Source organism: Lycium ferocissimum, chromosome 10 (genome assembly GCF_029784015.1).
Source record: "Lycium ferocissimum isolate CSIRO_LF1 chromosome 10, AGI_CSIRO_Lferr_CH_V1, whole genome shotgun sequence".
NCBI classification, from domain to species: Eukaryota; Viridiplantae; Streptophyta; class Magnoliopsida; order Solanales; family Solanaceae; genus Lycium; species Lycium ferocissimum.
In genome coordinates, this window is record NC_081351.1 from 35,062,506 (window position 1) to 35,085,119 (window position 22,614).

Consider the following 22,614-nt stretch of genomic DNA (forward strand, 5'->3'; position numbering starts at 1 on the left):
TCGTATATAGGACTCCGACCCGGTAAGTAAAAAGGGAACATCAAAGTGGACTCTATTTCTTAGCTAAAGGGAGACCGACAAGTCTCTCTCTTTCTCTCTTCAATCCAAAAAAGGGATCATTTTATCGATCGTGTCGAAAACTCCATTTCTCAGAATCTTAGGTTGTTTCTCTAATTCAACCATAAAATCTTCAAATGTTTTACCTTAATTCATCATAAATTTTAATAGGAAATTGGCTCACCTAATTTGGATTCCCAATTGGTTTACCTAACTCCTCTATCTCTTTCTTTGTTTAATTATCTTTATCTTTGTTTATTGATTATTCAATTTTGCTCTCTTGCCCTTTTTTTCTTTGTTATCACAGATTTTAACCCAAATTGAGAGGCTAATGGCTGTAGCTTCTGATCAAGCCACCAGCATCTGCAGTCACTGGTAATATTTTTTAATTATATTTACTTTTCATGTTTTTGTTCTTCTTGCTTAATGGAAGTTTATCATATGATCAAATGATAAATTGAGGTAAGAATATGAAGTAATTGACTGTGATTTCGTGATAACAAATGTTACGAATTTATATATTGAGTTGGTATATGTGAGGTGTAGCTAATTTCCTTAAATTTAGAAGCAAAACAACTTCTAGTTACATTTAATTTTATAAAATGAGAGGATTAATTTGTTGATAATCAACATATACTATTTCTACGAATCCACTTCATTATTGGTAATTTCATTTTAACTATGTTTGTTTCTGTTTATAATTTAATGCACTCTTCTGCTGGAAAATAGCTAGGAACAGAGAAAGGTGTATTAATTATCGTAGTTCTTAGCTTAATTAACGAAAATTATATTACTCGAAAGTTGCTTTTTCCTATGACTACTTTAACTGCCCCTGTATTCTTATATGGATCAATGAGCATCAGTTTGGTCGTTTCTTGCAGCTTAGTGGATTAATGTTACTTATTATTAGCATAATTTTACTCTATAGATATGGTTCTGCAACGAAGAAGAATCTTATCTCCAGTTTAATGAAGCTACATAGAATATATGAATATATTCCGCTTCCGCTATTGGAACCAGGGGCGATTTTAGGCTTTATTTTTGGAGCACGTGAACACATGGTCTCGCCGTAAAACTAGATATTTTATGTATATATTTTCTAAAATTAGTATAATACTACCTATTGGAACACATACTACAAAAGACCAAATGGTGCACTTGGTTGAAAGTTGAGTTATTTACCTAGGGGACTAGGGATCAATTCCCGCTTGATACATTTTTTCTTTTTTCTTTTTTTTTAGTGGTGAACTCATGCTCCAGAAATCCTAGATTCGCCTCTAATTGGAACTGAAGAATCTTTTAAAAGACGATACATAATTTAAGCAATAGTGGAGATCAGTGTAATTTTTCTTGACAAGGATCTTTTAATATGTGTATTTTTCTGGCAATATTGCCAATATGCATTGCTACTAGTGTCATGCTTGTTTTATGTTCCGGTTGTTTGATTGTTGATCCTTCTGTTTACTTCTGATGTTGCGGCATTCATCTCCTACTAATTCGAATGGTGATATTTACAGTGACAGAGCAATTCCTTCCACCAATATTGATCTTCATTTTGCTCACTGCTCCCGGAATCTTGAAAAATGTAAAATCTGTGAGGATATGGTTCCTAAAAAATTTGCGGAGGAACATTTCTTGAGCACTCATGCTCCGGTAAGTGAGCTTATTTGTTTGACCTCTTTTCCTCTTTGTGAGTGATGATGGGATTGGGTAGAAAAAAGATTATTTTCTTGCTATTTACTTATCCTCGAATTTTTGGTGCTAGGAGTGCACAAGTAGGAGTATGACTGTATTTTGTGATCCCAATAGATGTTACTTATTTGAAGATAGATGTCTACGTTCATTATTTCACGTACAATCCATTTGCTGATCATCATGTAGATATTGTTTACATGAATGCATTTGTAAATTATTTCATCTATCTATAAATGTTTGTAAACATGTATTAATGTAGGGTTTTTTTTTTTAATACTTATGTTTATTCCCACATCAATGATTTTCCCAGGGCTTTGCTTTGCTGGTATGAGCACAATGCACAATATATAGGTTAAGCGCACGACACAAATTCTAATCGTGTCATAGACTAAAGCCTGGTCTTAAGTGGGGAAGGGTAGAGCGGCAGGTCCATTGTCAGTCGAGTTTCGAACCGTGAGCCAGCTGGCCCTCGAGTTTCGAACGATTTAGGGTTTTGATTAGTGATAAACAACATGAACAGGTAGGGATAAACTGCATTTGCAATAGTTTTTCTTTAAGAACAGACTGCTAGCAACTATCGAGCAAATAAGAGATAGTAAGGCTTTAGAGAACCCAAGATGTATTGGCTCGTCCCTTTGCTTTTCAAGAATTATCGATGGATAAGTAATTTGTTTTTCAAAAATGGATAAGTAATAAGGATATTGAATAGGAGAACCATCTTTAAGAGTACTGGATTTGGGTTAATCTTTTCTTTCTTCTCAAGGATCTAGATATGTACAAGAGATTGATAAAATGTTTTCTCACCTTTTCTCCATCAATTTTTTATTGAGAGAGCAGGATGGGATTGCCACGGGCCAGGAAAATAATATTATGTTCGCTCTTTTTTGTATTTTAGATGGTAACTCCGTAAGCCAAACTATACCTTTTGATGTATTACTCTGCTTGTTTATTTTTAGGTTGCCTGTTCGTTGTGTAGCGAGACAATGGAACGTGAGATTCTTGCTGTTCATAAAGGTGAAAATTGCCCAAAAAGGATTGTGACATGTGATTATTGCGAGTTTCCTTTACCTGCGGTTGATTTATTCGAGCATCAGGTAATAAGAATTATCAAAGATCTGACATCTTTTCGTGTTTTCTATCTTCGGGAGTAATTGGATTTTAGCATCTTGCTCTTTGGTGTGATATTTAATTTACACTGCTTTGATCAGGAAGTATGTGGGAACCGAACAGAATTATGTCATCTTTGTAGCAGATATGTTAGACTCCGCGAAAGAGATGTTCATGAGAGTAGATGCAATGGAATCATAAGTAATGTTGCCGAATCTTCCAGGTATTAAAGACAGTATTTGTTTAATTGGCTTTTCGCAAATATTCTATCAAGTTCCACTTCCATTGGGAACATGCTATATTCCCTCGCATTTCTATTGTCCCTTTTTTTTTTTTGCGTAAATGTGCATCTTCTGTCATCTTAACTCGATGTCTTATTTTCCTCTCTTATTGGTACACCAACCTTATGTCTATCTTGTGTCATAGTGATTAGTGAGGACTTAACTCCTACAAGCGAAAAGGAATAGATTATAGTAAAGCAAATTATGAGTAAACATCCCTATAAATGCATCATGATTTGTGGTCACGACTTATGAGCCTATCATTATTTTTATAGCTAGAAATGAAGAGGAGAAATTTTGACCTGACTTCGTCATATGTACATGTTAAGTTTGCCAGGAATAACTTCATAAGTCACACCACCATGGATTCGATTTTGATCGAATCCCCTACGACCACAGTACACGGATGGAATCAAGGAGGAATGTTTGGATATGTTGATATTGAAATATGCAAATACAGCCAAGGGGGTGGCCTAATGGTCAATGAAGTGGGTTGGGAACTATGAGGTCTCAAGTTCAAATCCTAGCAGAGGGTGACTTCTTTCCATCTGTCATAGCCTTGGTGGATAGAGTTATGTGGTACCTGTTGTTGGTGGGAGGTGGCAGGCATCCCGTAGAATTAGTCGAGGTGTGTGCAAGCTTGCCCGAACACTACGGTTATTTAAAAAAAAAAACTGTGCAAAGTATAAATGGAAATCATTATTTCTTCAACGGACACAAGCATGCAAATAAGATTTTATGGTAAAATCTAGAATGGACAGAACACAAGGACCTGAAAGATGTTTATCTATTCTTTAGTTCTCATCCCTGATGCTATAAGGTTAATGACAGCAGATATAAAAATGTATAGAGTTTTTTTTACATACGGCCCACTTAAAGACAAGACTCCAAAGTATCCAAAGCTTGCATTTGAACTTTTTTTTTTTTTTCCCTGATTAATAAAAAATTCATATTTTTCTGTGATATCAGTCGTTCAATTTTTTTCTCTGCGTTGATTAAAGAAGTATCTGTTTTTTTTTTTCCCAGCTACCCAATGTTAAAGTAGCAATTCTCTTTCCTATATATTTCATAGCATCGCCGGTTGCCATATTTCAACTCTCCAATAACTCTCTCAGCCTCTGTTAGTATGTGGATGGCCCTTAAAATGATCCATGGCTTTGGTTAGCATACTTGCAATTTAACCAGCCAAAGCCCCATAAAATGAGCTAGCGAAATGTTTTTGACCCTTAATCTTATCCTCTTTAAATACCTAATGAACTTATCAGGAGGAAGTCTTTCCGTTTCTTTCGTATACAGAAGATGGCTCACATGTTTAGACTGTGCACTCGCAAGTTTACAGTGTCTGTGTATGCAGAATTCAAGTTTGAGACATTGTGGCTGTAGATTCTGTCACAAGGCTTAGTAGTGTATTAAATAAGATACCTAGTGTTTAGTGTAAAATAGTGAATAAGAAAACAAGCAGTTGTGAAATCATGCAATGATCTATGCTAAAAGTTTTAAAACAGTATATTAAGAAGTCACTAAAATTCATAGATTCCAAAGCCTGAGCATATGGTCTGTTTCATATTTGCTCACTATAGTGCAATCTGTTTGCTGTTCATTTGTTGAAGTGAATTCCCAACATTTTCTCTCAAACCCGTAAATTGGAACCAGATCTTGAACATTCTATTGAACTTTCAGTGCCATAACTTATATGGTATTTATTTTTCATTTCTTTGCTCTTTGGTTTCTCTGAAGGAACACGCACGCAGCTGAAAGAGATCGTGGTCCTCCAAGAAGGCAGCCACAAGAGTTCACCAAAAAGCGGCTTCTGTTTACAATCGCGATAACAGGCATTGCTGTTTTATTAGGCTCACTTCTTTTCCAGAGGAAAGTCTAGCGGGCTCAAGTGCACTAATACTGAAGACGCTGTCGGCAGGCTCTGCCTTTCATCTGTCAACTGATACCTCAAATCACTAGAATTTCTTACTATCAGAGTCCTATAAGTAATAACCATATGCCTAAAATTTCCATCTGTACAAGTAGTTAATATGTGAATCCATTTCTTATGAGATGAGTTGGACTGCCTACGGGTTTATGTAAAGTGGAAGTTGATCAATCTGTATCTTTAGTGGTAGTGAAAATAATGTAACTGCCTTTTTGAAAATTTGTCCGTAATAAAGTTGAAGCAATGGTGTTTGTGTCGTATTATTCCATGATGACTAATATTCAATGCCTCTGTATGAGCTCTGTTTTATGGATATAATTAACATATCATAAAATTGTGGAGAAACTTGTATTCCATACACTGACTTCACTTGCCTAAAAAGCTTAGGGTCGTGATTTCTTTTTGTTTCCCCACCTACCTCTACTGAGGCCCAACCACCAACCGTCCGCAAACAACTTGGGCGGCTTCAAGAAACCTGTTACTACTATAATATTTCACACTCATATTATATTAGTTTATAATGATTAAATAAGGTGAAAATATTATATAAATCGAACTGTAGTTAGATAAGAGAATTTATGCAAACTCATATCATGCGAGTTTTACTCATTACCATTTTCCCTTCTAAAAGTTTTGAGTAGCAACTTATGTCATACGATAAACAAAAACATTCTCATGCCATTTGTATGTTCCAAAAGACGAACTAACGTAATTAACTTTCCAATTACTTCAATGTTGGTTTTTGTCCTAGACGGTATTCTAATTTAATATGAGGAAGACAGAATTACTCCAAAAAGTTAGTACTCCTATTTTTTTCCGGTTCTTTAATTAGATATTCGACAACAATAAGTATAATAAATAATAGTATTTGTTAAATATCACTCCTAATATTATAATATAATAATCATAATACTAACAACCACAAAGGAAAAGAAAGGAAGGAGACACTATTAAAAATGAAAAATATATTCCTGTCGGCCCCTTCAGTTTGAAGTACACAGCAGTAGCCAACTCCAAAATTCTCTGTGCAATATCATTTTTTTCCCAACAAAATTGTTCCAATACATTGAAGATCATATTTTGGAAAACTCCAGCGTACAATAAAACAAAGATTTCCGATTAAACAAAGACGCATATTATCTTTGTGATATTAGAGGATCAGAAAGAAAGAAAAAAAGACATTTGCTGAATATCCAGATTTTATTCGACGTTTCAGGCATAGCCTTGGTGGACATTTGGTGGCGCGTGATTGAAATGAACGGCTAACGTTGGACGGGGGCAGCAAAACTACTTTGCCTACAGTTGCACAATGGGTCATCGGCGTAATTTCAAACGCATGATAAAATGCTTATGCGCGTGCGCAGGACAAACAGGTACGACGTCTAACTACGTATTCACACGTGTCCCTAAATATTACGAGGTGTTTATTACATTTGTCTAGCCACTGCCCACAACTTCAAAGTTTATTTGATCAAGCTTATGGAAGTTGAAAGTAATCTTTTAAAAAATAAAAATAAAATAATTTTGAAAAAATATTTATTTCAAAAAGTTAAAGTAGAACAAATTTTTAAGTATATAGTAACATAGGTTGGCATTCAGAAGTTGAGAAAAGTATTCAGAAGTTTAAAACCTTGACCAGGCAAAAGTTGCTGTTTAAATATTTGATAAAAAAGTATTTCAAATAGATTAGTCGAGCACAATAATTTCCTATACGAAAGTGTTCTCGAAAAGCACTTTTGCAGGTTCATTTATAAGCCGAAAATTTTCTTTGATTCTTTTTTTAGGAGCCGTTTGGATATGATTTCATATCATGAGATCAAATTATGATTAGACATGCAATTTGAATTTCTTAAGTTGCAGTTTTTTTAGAAATATAAAAATCCCACAAGTTGTGAAAATCATAAAAAAAAATTCAATTCTTATATAATCTTACCAAATAAGTAAATCATAATTCATAATAAAATTAATACGATAATAGAAAGCCTTTCTAAAAATACAACATCAATTGATCAAAATTTAGTTCAATAAAAAGGAAAATTTAACTTGCAAATGTATTTTTACATTTATATTAATATAATCCTCCCACATGATTGGTAAATGTATTTTACCAACTTGCAAATTAATATTTAATACAATTGGTTGGTAAACATGATTGGTAAATATATCTACCAACTTATGGGTCATTTTTTATAAAATATAAATGTATGAATTAAATTTTACATTTATATTTTTCGAAATCATGATTTTAAATCCCAAATCATGCCTTTTTGGATGATTTGGGAGATGATCAGAGATGAAATCGCATGTCCAAACGCTGATTTCATCTCATAATTTCATCTCATGAGATGAAATCGCATGTCCAAACGCTTACTTATTGTCATTTTGGGGTTGACAGGAAATCCCTATTAAAATGATAAAAATGCAATGAGCCGATGAGGGGTGGGCATGATATGGTAGATATCGATTATCATATCGGAACTGAAATTTTTTTATATCGCGATTTTGGTATTACGGTATTTGGTATGCATTTTTAAAAAGTTTTGGTATTCGGTACGGTATTCGGTATTCAAAAGAAAATACCGAAATATCGAATACCATACCGAAGTATATAATTATATATACAATTCATATATCTTAGTATTATAATACTAACATATATATCAACTAGTATTATTAGAAAACTAATTGTTTAAATGTTGAAACTTTGACTGCTTTATCTTGATTTCAATGTCTTTTTTGTGTAATTGATTTACTAAGGGGATTGCTTGTACTTTCTTTGAATATTTTTACATGTGTAAGGTATTCACTGTTTAGTACATGATAATTGAGACGTTTCTTAAGTAGCCGAAGTCATAATTCTCCACGATATGAGTATATGTAAGTCGAAGTTGTACAAACTATGGTACCGATTTACCGTACCATAAAATACCGAAACTGAACTTTAAAATACCGAACCATACCGAATTAATTGGGTATGGTAATGGTATAGTATTTTTAGAAAACGAAAATCGAAATTACCGTACCGAAGTTTCAAATACCCTACCATACCGTACCATGCCCACCCCTACATCAGGCCAGCCCAAGTTCATTTTTTTTTTTGTGCGCATTGTCCTTCAAAGGCACTAGTCTTTAATTTTTTCCCATCAAATTGCTGGTCTTTAATTTTGTCCTTCGCCTAATATCATGAGTGGGGTTCGAACCCCGGTTTAGTTAAAAAGAAAATCGCAAGGCGAGTTTCATAACAAAATTAGGCCTATTGGGACAAAAATTAGGCTTTAAGACAAAATTTTATAAAATTCCAATTGAGTAAAAAAAAAAAAACTGCCTTAATGCTTTTGCCTTATGCCTGAAAGCCTTAAGGTAGAGTTTGCCTTATGCCTGAAGGCAAAACTCTGACTTAAGTAGAGTTTGCAGTCAAACTCTACCTAATCAGGTAGAGAAATTCTATCTGAATGCAAAACTCTGCCTCGTAGGGGTGTCAATGGGACGGTTCGGTCAGTTATTTTAAAAAAAATTATACCATCCCAATTTTTCGGTTATTTTATATTGTATGACCAAAATTAGACTTTTCGAAACCGTCCCATCATCTCAGTTTTTCTTCGATATCGGTACGGTTTGGTTAATTTTCGGTTATTTTTAGTTTTAAAGTGTCATCTAAAAAAACACTACCATTAAAATGTAACGACACAAACCTCCACAAACCTATTTGTAGTACACCATCAAATAAAACTTCTATTTGTTTCTTATTAAATATTTAATGTAAAAGCTATTAAAAAAAAAACTACACAAAATAATTAAACTGAAATGTGTTATATCAAGTAGCAAGACAACAACGATGGTATCATCGCGACGTGAATCCTCACTGATTGACCAGGGAGAAGAATAATTTGCCAAAGACAATAATGTTGAATTGAGCCAAAACAAACATTAGCTTGTACACAGAAACCACAGCTTGAATTTGATACATATACATCAAGCAACATAGTAGAGGAGACCAAGTTGGAGGTAAACTTCTGTTAGTGCTAACTATAACAAAAAAATGCCTACTTAAATCATCTAAATCTATGACCGTATGACTATGTATATGAGGTATCCTTTTCGAAACTATATCCAATCAACTAAAGGCCCAAAATTTAGTAACCAAAATTCTTTTTTTTATTTGAAACAGAACTTATAAATATATTTTATATATTCATTTAACATATTTGTAATATATAAAATATATTTCATACAGTAAGGTTATTCGGTTCGGTTCGGGAATTTGTCGATTTTTGTATAAATTAAAAAGACCACCCTAATTATTCGGGATGGTTATAAGCTTAAATAAAAATTCATGTTTTTATTGAAAAAACACTATAAATCGGTTCGGTATGATTAGGTTCGGTCGGTTTTTTATATTTTTTTGACACCCCTACTGCCTTGCAAATCCAAACTCTACGTTGTGATTTTTTTTTTTTTTAATTTTTGACTGAGCGGGTGTTCGAACCCGGAATCCAAAAATTTTATGCAACAACAACAACAAAGCCCGGTGGAATCCCGCCGTGTGGGTGCAGGGAAGGGTAGAGTGTGTGCGGAACTCCTCCCCGCATGAAAGGTAGGGCGGTCAAGCTTTTTAGAAAGACCCTCGGCTCAAGAGAGGAAAACAAGATAAAAGGTTAGATAGGGCCAAGCATATCAAAAACAATATGAAAACGAGGAATAACAAAAGCGAGAAAGTCATGGTAGAAAGGAGGATTAACTACCATAGATAAATAAGATAATCAAAGTACAAAGGCCTAACAAATATAAGCAGAAATCAAATGGCAATAAACGAATGAGCAAAACTACAACTCCTATGGTGAAAGGATAAGCAACCTAGCCTTCTAGCCTAATCTGAGTCCTCCACAACCTCCTATCTAAGGTCATGTCCTCGTGGTAAACCGTGCCATATCTGTCTAATCACCTCTCCCCAATACTTCTTTGGCCTCCTCTACCCTCTCCCCGAAACCGTCCATAGCCAACCTCTCTCACCTCCGCACGGAGCCCTCTGCCTCTCCTCTTCACATGCCCAAACCATCTCGGCCTCGCTTTCCGGCATCTTGTCTCCACCGATTCCACTCCCCACCTTGTCCCGGATATCTTCATTCCCACTTTATCCCTCTGGTGTGCCCACACATCCATCGCAACATTCGCATTTCCGCGACTTTCATCTTCCGAACATGAAAGTTCTTGGTAGCTAATACTCCGTCCCGTAACAAAGTCGGTCTAACCACCACTTCAGAGAACTTGCCTTTAAGTTTTGGTGGCACTTTCTTGTCACACAAAGACTCCGGAGGCAAGCCTCCATTTCATCCACCTCGCACTAATACGATGTGAAACATCTTCGTCGATATCCCCATCTCCCGTATAATAGACCCAAGATACTTGAAACTTCCTTTCTTTGAATGGCCCGAGTACCAAGCCTCACTTCCTCGTCGACCTTACGCGGTCGCCACCGAACCCCGCGCTCCAAGTATTCGTCTTGGTCTACTCAATTTAAATCCTTTAGACTTCTAACGCTTTGTCTCCATCTTTCCAGCTTATCGTTAACTCCGCTGCGAGTCTCGTCAATCAGGACTATGTCATCCGCGAATAACATACACCAAGGCACCTTACCTTGTATTTGTCGCGTCAATTCATCCATCACCAAGGCGAATAGAAACGGGCTAAGAGCTGATCCCTGATGCAACCCCATCAGAACAGGGAAGTGCTTTGAGTCTCCTCCTACCGTCCTTACCCTAGTCTTAGCTCCATCATACATGTCCTTTATCGCTCTAATGTACACCACAGGTACACCTTTAGCCTCCAAGCATCTCCATGACCTCTCTTGCACTTTGTCGTAGCACTTTTCTGGTCAATGAATACCATGCGCAAGTCCCTCTTCCGCTCCCTATACTGCTCCACCAATCTCCTTATAATATGAATGGCTTCTGTAGTCGAGCGTCCCGGGATGAATCCAAACTGGTTCTCTGAAATAGACACACCTCTCCTCACCCTCATTTCCACCACCCTTTCCCATACTTTCATAGTGTGACTTAGCAGCTTGATACCTCTATAGTTGCTGCAGCTTTGAATGTCGCCCTTGTTCTTGTACAAGGGAATCATTGTACTCCACCTTTATTCTTCCGGCATCTTCGTTGTCTTGAAAATGACATTAAACAATCCAGTCAGCTACTCCAAGCCTACCCTGCCTGCACTCTTCCAAAATTCCCCAGGAATCTCGTTAGGTCCGGTCGCTCTTCTCCTGCGCATCCTACGAACTGCTCCCTTAACCTCCTCAATCTTTATACTCCTACAATATCCAATGTCGCGACGCCTATCAGAGTGCTCCAAATCTTCCAACACAATGTCTCTGCCCCCTCCTTCGTTCAAGAGTTTAAACCCAAAAATTTTATGCGAAGGACAAAAATTAAAGACCAACAATTTGAGGGGAAAAAATTAAAGACCACCTCCAAATACGGCCAATCGTGCAAATCGCCCCCGAAGTTTAGTGAAGTAATTGCACGATCTTCCCTTCAAATGGGTTGGTCTTTAATTTTTGCCCCTTCAAATCGAACTTATGCCTAGCGGGGCGTAAGTTCTTTAAAGGCGCCGACATAACTTGTAGATATTATAATGCGTAACTTATACCTCTCTGACATAAATTTGATTTTGAAGAGCAAAAATTCAAGAGCAGCCCATTTGAAGGCCAAAAGTTAAAGACCAGCACAAAATATCGAAAAAAGAGCAAATGCCCCACCAATGACATATCTGGCCCAAGTTAGGCTAAGAGCAAGGGGTCATTTGCAGTTTTATCCCTATTTTTTGCTGGTCTTTAATTTTTTGCTGGTCCCTCAAGATAAATAATTCTTTGGTGGGATATGTGTTTATATTTTCGCATCATAATATCCACAAGTTATATCAAGGTCTTTATCTACTTATTTCCAGCTAGACATAAATTTAAATTTGAAAGGCAAAAATTAAAGACCAGTCCATTTGAAGGACAAACCGTGCAACTTCTTCCAAGGAGCCACTACATTAGGCCAGCCGAAGTTTAGTCCATTGAAAAGTTAAGCCCATCCTTTAGTTGCAAAATAATGCGGGAAAAGGACACAAATGGCCGGTGGGGTGAAACTAATCCCACCCTTTAACCCAATTTTTCCCAAACCCAAATTATACTCACTAAACTAATCCCATCCATTAGCCAAAACTTAAATAAGACAATTTTCAATTGAAGTCCAGTACAAGCAGGCCACTCTCCTTCGCTCCATTTTACTTTGATTAGCTTGTTTTCGATTCGCAGTTAGGTTAATTCCCGTAGATTTGTTACAAAATAATTGTTCCTACCTTTTTGTTTTAAGCTAGGCAATTGGGATAAATAGCAGTATTTTGGGTATCCAATACAAGCAGGCACTATTCTTCGCTCGATTTTGACTTTGCTTAGCTTTTGATTTTTTTTATTTTTTTTATTCGCAATTAGGCTAATTCCCATAGATTTGTTACAAAATTATTGTAGGCAGTTTTTATTTTTAATCAAGGAGTGTTTAATTGTCAGAAAATAGTTGTTGGCAGTTACTTTCGATATCTCTGGTGTTTTTTATATATAATATGTGTCATTTGTGTATAAAATGTGTATAGATCTTATATCTAATGATAGAAACCGTATAAAATATGAATCACTAAGTTATGTATCATTTTTGTATATAATATGTATCATTCGTATATAATGTGTATCGACAAAGGTAACCGAATCGTATAGAATAGAAAATTGTATCATTTTGTATATAATATGTATCATTTTTTGTATATATAATTCCAACGTGTATATAAATCAGATCGATCTTGTATAGAAAGTGTACTATACGTATAAAAAAATGTATAATAGAAACCGTATCATTGTGGTATATAATATGTATCACTATTGTATATGTAAAAAAAAAAAATCATATCATTATTGTATAATATGTGTATAATAAATGTATAATGAACGTATAATTTATGTAAAATAAATGTATGATTAATTCCAAAGATATGTATATAAAGCCGTATAATTCTTGTATATAAAGTGTATATATAATTCCAACATATGTATATATGTTGTAGTTAGAACTTTAGTGGCGATTTAGTCGCCACAAAAAGTCTTTTTTTTTTTTTTTTTTTTTTTTTTTAAGCGCTCGGCTGTTGGACTCGTTTGGCATTATTTTAAATTTAGGCCATTTTTTGGCATTATTTTGGGCCGAACGGACACCTAGTGGAATTAAGCCCAAATAGTGGTTAAATGTGGATTAGTTTGGCTGAGTGGACACACAATGTCCTTTTCCCAAATAATGCACATGAATGTTGGTAAAATTAATAAAAATAATAGTAATGCACAATAATGAAATCACAGTATAGTTTGCTTTGTCCCGGACTTGCTAAAGGCTAAAGCAACCTTCTATATTGTGATTTTTACTCTTAGCTTAAAATGTTACTTATTTAACAAAAAAGAAGATTAAAACTGAATACTCGATTTCATCTGGGCCACGCTCTACGAAGGAGAAGGTCAATTCACATTGTCACAAACTTCAATTTAATTGCTACGCGTTAAAGATAAACTTAAAAGCAGATAATTTATTAAAAATAAATTAACATAACGCATATATCCATGATTCATTCAATCGGGCGTCTTTACTTCCAAGCTGTTTCTAATTTCACCAAACGATAGTGGCGCAATAGCAAAAGTGGATTATTAAAGTTAAAGCCAAGAAAATAAAAAATAAAAAATTCTTTCCCTGTACTTAAAGTTAAGTCTAATTACAAAATTGGACATTGTTATATATAAGTGCTATAACTATTGATGTAGTTGTGTATCTCTACTCCTACCATAACTACAAAGTGGTTAGTAATTCAAGGAGAACAAATTTCTTGTTAACATCATTGTAGGTTGTGACATATCCTAGTTAACAGGGACTATTTTAGGATCTAGAATCAGCGGTCTCAGTATGAGTATGATTTTATACTATAAAAAAGAAATTGGGTCTGGGGAATGGCGGCACCTAAGGGTGTGATGTAGGCAGTCTACCCTGATGTAATCTATAGTTGTTGATTCCACACGTCGAATTCATGATCTATATAGGTCACATTGAGACAACTTTACGATTATTCCAAGGCTTCCCTTCCTGATTTTACTATATCACATGTATTTTAAACTTTTTTGGCATATATATACATAAGTTTCGAAATAATGATTTCAACTGAACCCCGAAACTTGCTCTAGATCCGCCATTGCTAGTTAGCCTTGCAAATTTGTACTTGGATAAACTGCACCATAATGAGCCAGTTTGACACCGTTTTCCTTGTTTATTTTACAGGAGCTTGTTGTCATAGTGGAGGTCCTGGAACAATGTCCCCAATTGGAGTGAGATTGTACATTCAGGATCGCCATGTAAGGAACAAAGAACGGTTGGAATAGCTATATATTTTTTCCCCTTAATTATATGCTTGAATTGGTGATGTTTTTGCATCGCTTTTGTCTTGGTAGCGAGCATTAGAACTGTCTCTTTCCTAACTGTTTTCAGAAGAAGAAAAAAACACAAAGAAATTTGAAAATGATATCTAAGTACAATGTATACAGGTTTGTTCTTCATGCTTCATTTCAAGAATGATCTTTTTAAATCTTTGTACTTCCATTACATCCCTTGTGTATCAGTTATTGCACTTTGCGCCATTTTATTATGCTATGTAACGATGAATATGGAAGTGAGTATGTTTGCACATTGTGAACACAGATGAAAAGAAGGAGTAGTGCGTACCTTTATGATGAAGTTTCCTCTACAGAGATAAATTGTTTCAACATTTTTTTTTGCAGGTGATGATGGATAATGGCCTAGTCCAAGTTACGTTATCAAATCCAGAGGGAATTGTCACTGGAATACGTTATAATGACGTTGATAATCTACTTGAAGTCCTTAACGATGAATCCAATAGAGGGTAATTGGATTCAACTTGCATGTTTCTTGCATATTCCTTAGGTTGAGCTCATCAAAATGAAATCTGTGTTTAAATAAGTGCAAAGAAGAATTAACAAAAGCTTTAGAAATTATGACATAAAACAACCTACCCCATCTGAAACAAGACATTACATTTTTAGATTGTAAAGATAAGTGTTTTTTGCAGTATATATATATATATATGCATGTTTTTTCTTTATGATACAGAGCTGGTGACCTTAATCTCTGAATGTAATATCAGGTATTGGGACGTTGTCTGGAATTCTCCAGATGGTGGGAAAACTGGAGTATTTGAAGTGTATGTTTTCTATAGTGTTTACTTATGATGAATGAAAACTGGCTAATTTTAAGCAAAAACATATTACCAATTTATTGTGTAGGATCAAGGGTACTAATTTCAAGGTTATAAAGGAGACAGACGATCAAGTAGAGATATCATTTTCACGACCATGGGATCCCTCCCTCCAAGGCAAACTTGTCCCGCTAAATATTGACAAAAGGTTTTCTTTCCTATATATTTTGTATGTGCTTAAATGAGAATAATGTGCATACTATTAATATTACGGATATTATTGTGTTGATCAACACAATATTACTATTAATATTGTGTTGGTGCTATAGGTTTATTTTGCTCCGTGGCTGCTCTGGTTTCTACTCTTATGCCATTTATGAGCATGTTGGTTCACCTGAGTGGCCTGCTTTCAGCCTTGGTGAAACTAGAATAGCATTCAAGCTCCGGAAAGATAAGTAAGAAGACTTTTTCCTCCTTTTTTTACCCTTATGCATATGTAGTGGTTGGTAAGAAGAACTAGTTGTATGTCACCAGAGGCAAAAACACTAGGTGATTTCTTCCCATCTGTCCTAACCTTGGTGGTTGGTCGACGAGTTACTTGTGTTGGTGGAGGTAGCAGGTATCCTATGAAATTAGTCGAGGTGCTAGCAAGTTGGCATAGACACCATGATTATCAAAAAAAAAAAAAAGAAGAAATAGTTGAATGTTTAAAAACCAAATATCTGGTCTATAGACCTAGGATAAATGTCATTTCAGAAAACATAATCAGTACAATCTCACTTAGTTAGAGGTCAATTGCTCTTTGTCCATGTGTCAAATATTTATCAGCTCTGTAACCACAACTTCATGATAATTTTGGTACTTTCACTGGATAGGTTTCACTACATGGCTGTGGCAGATAATAGGCAAAGATTCATGCCTCTACCTGATGACCGAATGCCTGCAAGATGCCAACGCCTTGCCTATGCAGAAGCGGTCCTATTGACCAATCCTGTGGAGCCCGAGCTAAGAGGAGAGGTAACTCCGGTTTTTCTGATTGTTTGGTTTATTCAACTTCGCCAGAAAATTATATCCAACTTAAGGATCTGGATACAATTTTTAAAACCATACTTCTAAATGTTTTGTGTTTATTACCAACCCATTGATACTTGATTATATAGTGATAGAGGAACATCGATTCATCAATCTCATGATATTAATGTACTAGTTGAAAACTTTTTAATATTAACTCATGTTGAATTGTTATTGAGAATTGGTTAGTTCTTTGATTCATCTCATGCACACAGGTCGATGACAAATACCAGTATTCATGTGATAATAAAGACAACAAGGTCCACGGTTGGATATCTATGGATCCACCAGTGGGATTCTGGCAAATTACTCCGAGTGATGAATTTCGATCCGGTGGACCTGTCAAACAGAACCTTACATCCCATGTCGGTCCAACTACCCTAGCTGTAAGAGCTTTCTTCTAACCCGTTTCTTTTACCACGAACATATTTACAAAAAGAGGATACTTTTCCGCGGTTACACATTTAGTCATTCTAAAGGTGAATTTGTGATATTCTCAGATGTTTCTAAGCTCTCATTATGCTGGGGATGATCTAACACCAAATGTTGCTCAAGGCGAAGCCTGGAAGAAAGTTTTTGGCCCCGTGTTTATATATGTTAATTCTGTTATGCAAGGGGAAGATCCTGTTACTCTATGGGATGATGCCAAGATACAGGTTTAGCAGTGAAAGGATTTGAAATTTACTCCAATTTTTCTGTGTGCATGAGTTCAAAGTACTTAATTATGTCGGCTACTGATGCAGATGCAGCATGAAGTTCAAAGCTGGCCTTACAGTTTTCCCGCATCGGAAGATTTTCCATCAGCAGATCAAAGGGGCAGTGTTAGTGGTAGACTTTTGGTTCGAGACAAGTAAGGACATACTGCTTTCCTTTAAGTTGTATTCAAACTAAAAGTTAATACGAGTTTCTAAAGCTTCTTAACTACTTCTGATAGATACATTAGTGATGATAATATACCAGCAAATGGCGCTTTTGTTGGGCTCGCTCCACCAGGAGGGGCTGGTTCCTGGCAAAGAGAATGCAAGGTCATTTCTGCTAACCTAATTATTTTTCAGAAAATTAAACATATTTCCAAAATGCTTGCGTAAAACAAGCCAGAGGACTTCCAATATAGCGCTCCCGGATGATGATGATGATGATGATTGTACACCTTGAAAATTCTGTTTATGTATATAGATTTTTTTTTTTTTTTTTTTTTTTCCCCCTCCTTTTCGTGAAGATTCAAAACAAGTAAATGTGAACTTGATCTTTATGATTTTTAAGATTAAAGAACAAGCTGACAAATTCTGTCCTTAAGTTGGAAGCTCTAATTGATCTTGCATTTCGGTGTAAACGATTTAGCTAACTTGAAAATTGAAGAAAGTAAAAACTTAGTGTTTTCTGTTTCAGGACTACCAATTTTGGGCTAACGCAGACAATAATGGATACTTCTCCATAAACAATATACGTCCCGGTGATTACAATCTTTATGCATGGGTACCTGGATTCATTGGGGACTATCTATATGAGACTCCCATCTCCATAACTCCAGGTCTTGACTCCGTGTTTACGTTTCAATTCAACTCCTATTCCCAAACAAAAGCTCTGAATCTCATGGATTGCGTGATACATGGAAACAGGTTGTAGTATTGATGTGGATGAAATCGTATATCAACCTCCAAGGGATGGCCCCACATTATGGGAAATAGGCATTCCTGATCGTACTGCTGCAGAATTTTTTGTTCCTGAACCCAACCCGAAATTTATCAACAAGCTTTTTGTCAATCATCCTGACAAGTTAGTAACCTACCTTTATTTGTGGGCCTTATTTTTTGTTTCCACTAGAGTAGAACACAGAATGATAAATTAATTCCATCTAGTTAAAATAATTCCTTTCTCTTTCACAAAATTTATCAAGTGTCCTGTAAATATATTCACTGAGATAACCTTTTGTGTTTTTGTCTTTGAATGGCAGGTTTAGGCAATATGGATTGTGGGATAGGTACACCGAATTATATCCAAAGGATGATCTTGTGTATGTAGCTGGAGAAAGTGACTATAGAAAAGACTGGTTTTTCGCTCAGGTTCCAAGGTAAGCTATTCAGCAATCTGATGAGTTGAAAACAGAAATACTATGCTAAATCTCCTTGTCTTTCAGATTTTCACCAACATTTATCCGGACACATTAGTACTTCACTATCAAATATATCACGACGTTCCAAAAGAGTGTCATATAATAAACGGAAAAGGGCCAAATATACCCCTGAACTATCGGAAAAGGGCCAAATATACCCTTCGTTATACTTTGGGTTCAAATATACCCCTACCGTTACACTTTGGGTGCAAATATACCCTTCATTTTAACAGAGTGACAAGTGTCATCACCCTGTTAGCCTATTTTAAGTATCTCCTAATTAATTAAAATCTAACCCGTAATTAAAATGTAACACATAACTCATATCCAATTTAAAAAGATCCATACCCGTATCCAAAAAATTGAAGCAAAGCTTCATCAATGGTGGCTGCCAATACTCACTAACCGTCCGTCCCCAGTGCTAGTTACAGCAGAAAATGTAAATTAATTGAAACGTGTCCCCTGCTGCTGTAAATTTTCGATAATTGCAAGTGATTCATCCATCGGAACAAACGCTAAATCCTAACGAGTCTACCGGAACACGAAAGCTTCTTTTTCCCTCTGCGAGAACTGTAAAAATAAGGCAGAACAAGAGTAGAATGCGGAAGGAACAACTATGTTTTGATTTGTTCACTGTGTAATCTAAAAAATGAAAGCCCTATAAAACTAACAATAAATTTTTGTTATTACGAGCGAAAAATCATTTTATTAAAACTGCACAAATTGTAATAGAGAGAGAGATAGAGAAGGGATTTTTCATCTAAGCTTATTGTACTGATTTGTTTCTGTTACTTTTTTACTTCTTGCTCTGTTTTGTATCTAAATTTTCTTTCTGAATTATTATCACTTGCAGCTATCTTTTCTACTCTTTAGTGAAACAATTTGCAGTTTTCGCTATCATTTCAATCTTGTTTGATTTCTGGGTTTTTTGAGAATTCAGCATAAAGGAATATGGCAGATGAATTGGGAAACTGTAACTAGCTCCGACTATCGGCAATGGCCACGGATGGTCAGTGAGTATTGGCAGCTGCCACTGTTGAAGCTTGGCTTAATTTTCAGAATGGATATAGTTCTTTTAATTGGATATGGAGTATGGGTTAGCTATTAATTATAGGTTAGATTTTATTAATTAGGAGATAATTAAGATGGACCAATAGGATGATGACATCTGTCTCTCTGTTAAAATGAAAGGTATATTTGCACCGAAAGTATAACGGTAGGGGTATATTTGGCCCCAAAGTATAACGAAGGGTATATTTAGCCTTTTTCCGTTAGTACAGGGGTATATTTGGCCCTTTTCTGTATAATAAATATATTACAGCTGACAAAGGTTCTTCTTTGTAGGAGAAAAGAGGATGGCACATATCAAGGAACAACGTGGCAAATCAGATTTAAACTTGATTCAGTCAATCAAGGAGGAACATATAAATTGCGCATTGCAATTGCATCTGCAACTTTAGCTGAAGTGCAGGTACACTGATCCCTATTGATGTAAAGTTCTCTCCTATTTGGTTTGAATTATATTACTCAAATTAATCAAAAAATCACTTCTACATCCAGAAGTCTTTGATTAGTGTATAAACACCACTTTGGGCAAATAACGAATTTTTGACCAAGTAAAAGTGCATAATTTGTACTCAATTACTCTCTCCGCTTCATTTTATGTGTCTGAGTTTGACTGGACACGGAGTTTAACAAAAGTAAGGAAGGGTTTTGAATCTTGTGATATTAAAGTAAATATGTATATAAAGTACCAAAATATCTGTATATAAAATACCAAAATATCCTTGAATCTTGTGGTCTTAAACATGCCATGTGAGATGTTGGAGTAAAAAAGTTACTAATTATAGAAAGTCACATTCTTTTTGCGACGGACTAAAAAGGAAGTAAGACACATAAATTGAAACAAAGGCATTATCTAACTACTTTCTAAATGATCGAAAACAGAACCAGAATTCAAGTCAAAAAGCCTCTTACTATATTCTTGTACTTGCAGGTTCGGGTGAATAATCCGAGCACAAACCGGCCTCTATTTACAACGGGATTGATCGGAAGAGATAACTCAATTGCTAGGCATGGAATTCATGGATTATATTGGCTGTACAGTATAGACATACAGGGAAATATGCTAGTGCAAGGGGACAACACCATTTACTTAGGCCAACCAAGAAACCAGAGTCCTTTCCAGGGGATTATGTATGACTATATTCGTCTTGAAGCGCCATCAAACTAAGCAATGTGCACAGTACCCTTTTTGTACAGTGCCCAAATAATTCAAAATTTGAAGTAAATAATGCAGTAATTGTTAACTGTTTGATTTGTATTACAGGGTTAGCATTAACTTCTGGTTTGAGAAGCAATAAAATTCCACGTTTTGCTCGGAAACCAATTGGGATTTAGCTTATTCAACTTATTAAAACCAATTAAAATAACAAGTCAAATGATAGGTGTTATTATACAAGTTGTACCATCCGTATACAATGACTTCCAAGTTAGCTTTACAATAATCATTGGATTTACAGATATAAATTTATCGATTTCTAGTGATTTTTTAATACATATACTTATAAGGTAAAAGTTACTCGCATGAACATGTAACTGACCCTCTAGATCCGCCCCTGTGGCTTAGACAGTAGTTCTCATCCAAATATAAATTGGATAAAAAGTTTGGCATAAATTGAAAATAGAGCCACTTGGAGATTGAGATTGATTAATTTGCAATTCAATGCAAGAATCATTGCATTTGCTCTACTCGCCCTTGTAAATTGTAATAACCGCATATATTCTTGAAATTTTGTGAATAGAATTTAAGGTTGAACGAGCATACTAAACATCACAATATCAGATGCAAATTTTGGGACCTTAATTATTCTCAACTTTACAATTTTGTTCCAGTTTAATCAATTTACTAGGCAAATCTCTCTAGAAGATTATTTTTTAAGAAAACGGAAAGCTAGAGATATTTGTAAGAAAAATTTCCAGTTAATTTAGTAATCAAAATGGTTGTTAGTACGCTTCTCTAGAGTCGAACAAAAATAACATTTAATTCTTTAAATATATATATTTTTCACCATTTTGAGATGGACTTTTTTCAAAATGTTTCTTTCAAACTCTTACTTTAGTTAAGATTATGTTTTTTTTACATAATAATTTTGGGGTTCTAAAAAATAGAGATATTTGTAAGAAACATTTTCACAATTAATGTTAACTCACTTCCAAAAGTGTTCGAAATTTTCTCAAAAAAATTTTCCACATGGCATAAGTAATCTTCTACTATTTTTTATAAAAAAAAAAAAAAAACTATATATTTTTTTAAAATAACATTTTTTAAATAAAATAAAATCTTTAAATAAAAAAATAATAATATTTGTTAAAAAATATCAAAAAATTTAGAAAATCAGAAAAAAATAATTTAAAAAATGGAAAAGTTGATTTTTTTTTTTTAAATGTGAAAACTAAATAATCAGTTTTCTTAATTTTCTTTAAAAATAACTTTTCCATTTTTTAAACTATTTTTTTATTTTCTATAATTTTTGATATTATTTTACATATATTATTTTTCAGAAAACAAATAGTTTTTTTAAATTTCCCATGTAGGTGCCATTGATTATTTATTCACGTATTTTTTATATAAAATGGAGAGTGTAGATCATATGTGTTTTTTATAATTTGGGGTTCTCACAAAAAATACATACTAGTGGATTTCTCGGGACAAAATAGCATATTTTGAGAAAACATTTTGTAGTATATATATATAAGTCTATCTCAGGAATCTCCATAGGATGAATTTGGAATATTTGAGGATGCAACTGATGACACAATTCTATTTTCTGAGAATCATGCTAGCTTGAATTAAGTTTTCCCTGTATTGAGGACTAGAAAAAATATTTAACCATGTCTACGGGAAAGTAAACTAATTAACAAATATTCTGAAATCCCCACTATTGTTCCCCACAAATTCATGATTTCATGATCAGTTGGCATACTTCACCTTGGCGACTCTTACACGCTAAAATATGTAATTGTACCAAACCAATGTTGACGAGTAAGCTAAGTGATTTTCAATTTTCTAATGTCAACAAAAG

At 34.8% G+C, this 22,614-nt stretch overlaps 2 protein-coding genes across 4 annotated transcripts; both read left to right on the plus strand.

Annotated features, from left to right (window-relative positions):
* LOC132033585 (uncharacterized) lies at positions 1-5,324 on the plus strand. 2 transcript variants are annotated; one of them, XM_059423593.1, is made up of 6 exons: positions 1-22; positions 365-432; positions 1,575-1,710; positions 2,709-2,846; positions 2,961-3,082; positions 4,878-5,324. In XM_059423593.1, the coding sequence occupies exons 2-6, from the start codon at positions 389-391 to the stop codon at positions 5,017-5,019; spliced, it is 582 nt and encodes a 193-aa protein (XP_059279576.1). In that variant the 5' UTR covers positions 1-22; positions 365-388; the 3' UTR covers positions 5,020-5,324. The 2 variants fall into 2 exon arrangements, with proteins under 2 accessions (XP_059279576.1, XP_059279575.1); XM_059423592.1 differs by lacking the exon at positions 1-22 and adding an exon at positions 29-161.
* A 688-nt stretch (positions 5,325-6,012) lies between these two features.
* LOC132033586 (uncharacterized) lies at positions 6,013-20,914 on the plus strand. 2 transcript variants are annotated; one of them, XM_059423594.1, is made up of 16 exons: positions 6,013-6,440; positions 14,415-14,488; positions 14,912-15,033; positions 15,295-15,351; positions 15,434-15,553; positions 15,675-15,800; positions 16,221-16,362; positions 16,632-16,802; positions 16,917-17,072; positions 17,160-17,266; positions 17,351-17,441; positions 17,806-17,947; positions 18,036-18,192; positions 18,371-18,487; positions 19,874-20,000; positions 20,526-20,914. In XM_059423594.1, exons 1-16 carry the CDS (start codon positions 6,377-6,379, stop codon positions 20,760-20,762), a joined length of 2,010 nt encoding a protein of 669 aa, XP_059279577.1. In that variant the 5' UTR covers positions 6,013-6,376; the 3' UTR covers positions 20,763-20,914. The 2 variants fall into 2 exon arrangements, with proteins under 2 accessions (XP_059279577.1, XP_059279578.1); XM_059423595.1 differs by lacking the exon at positions 15,295-15,351.
* The last annotated feature ends 1,700 nt before the right edge of the window (positions 20,915-22,614 follow it).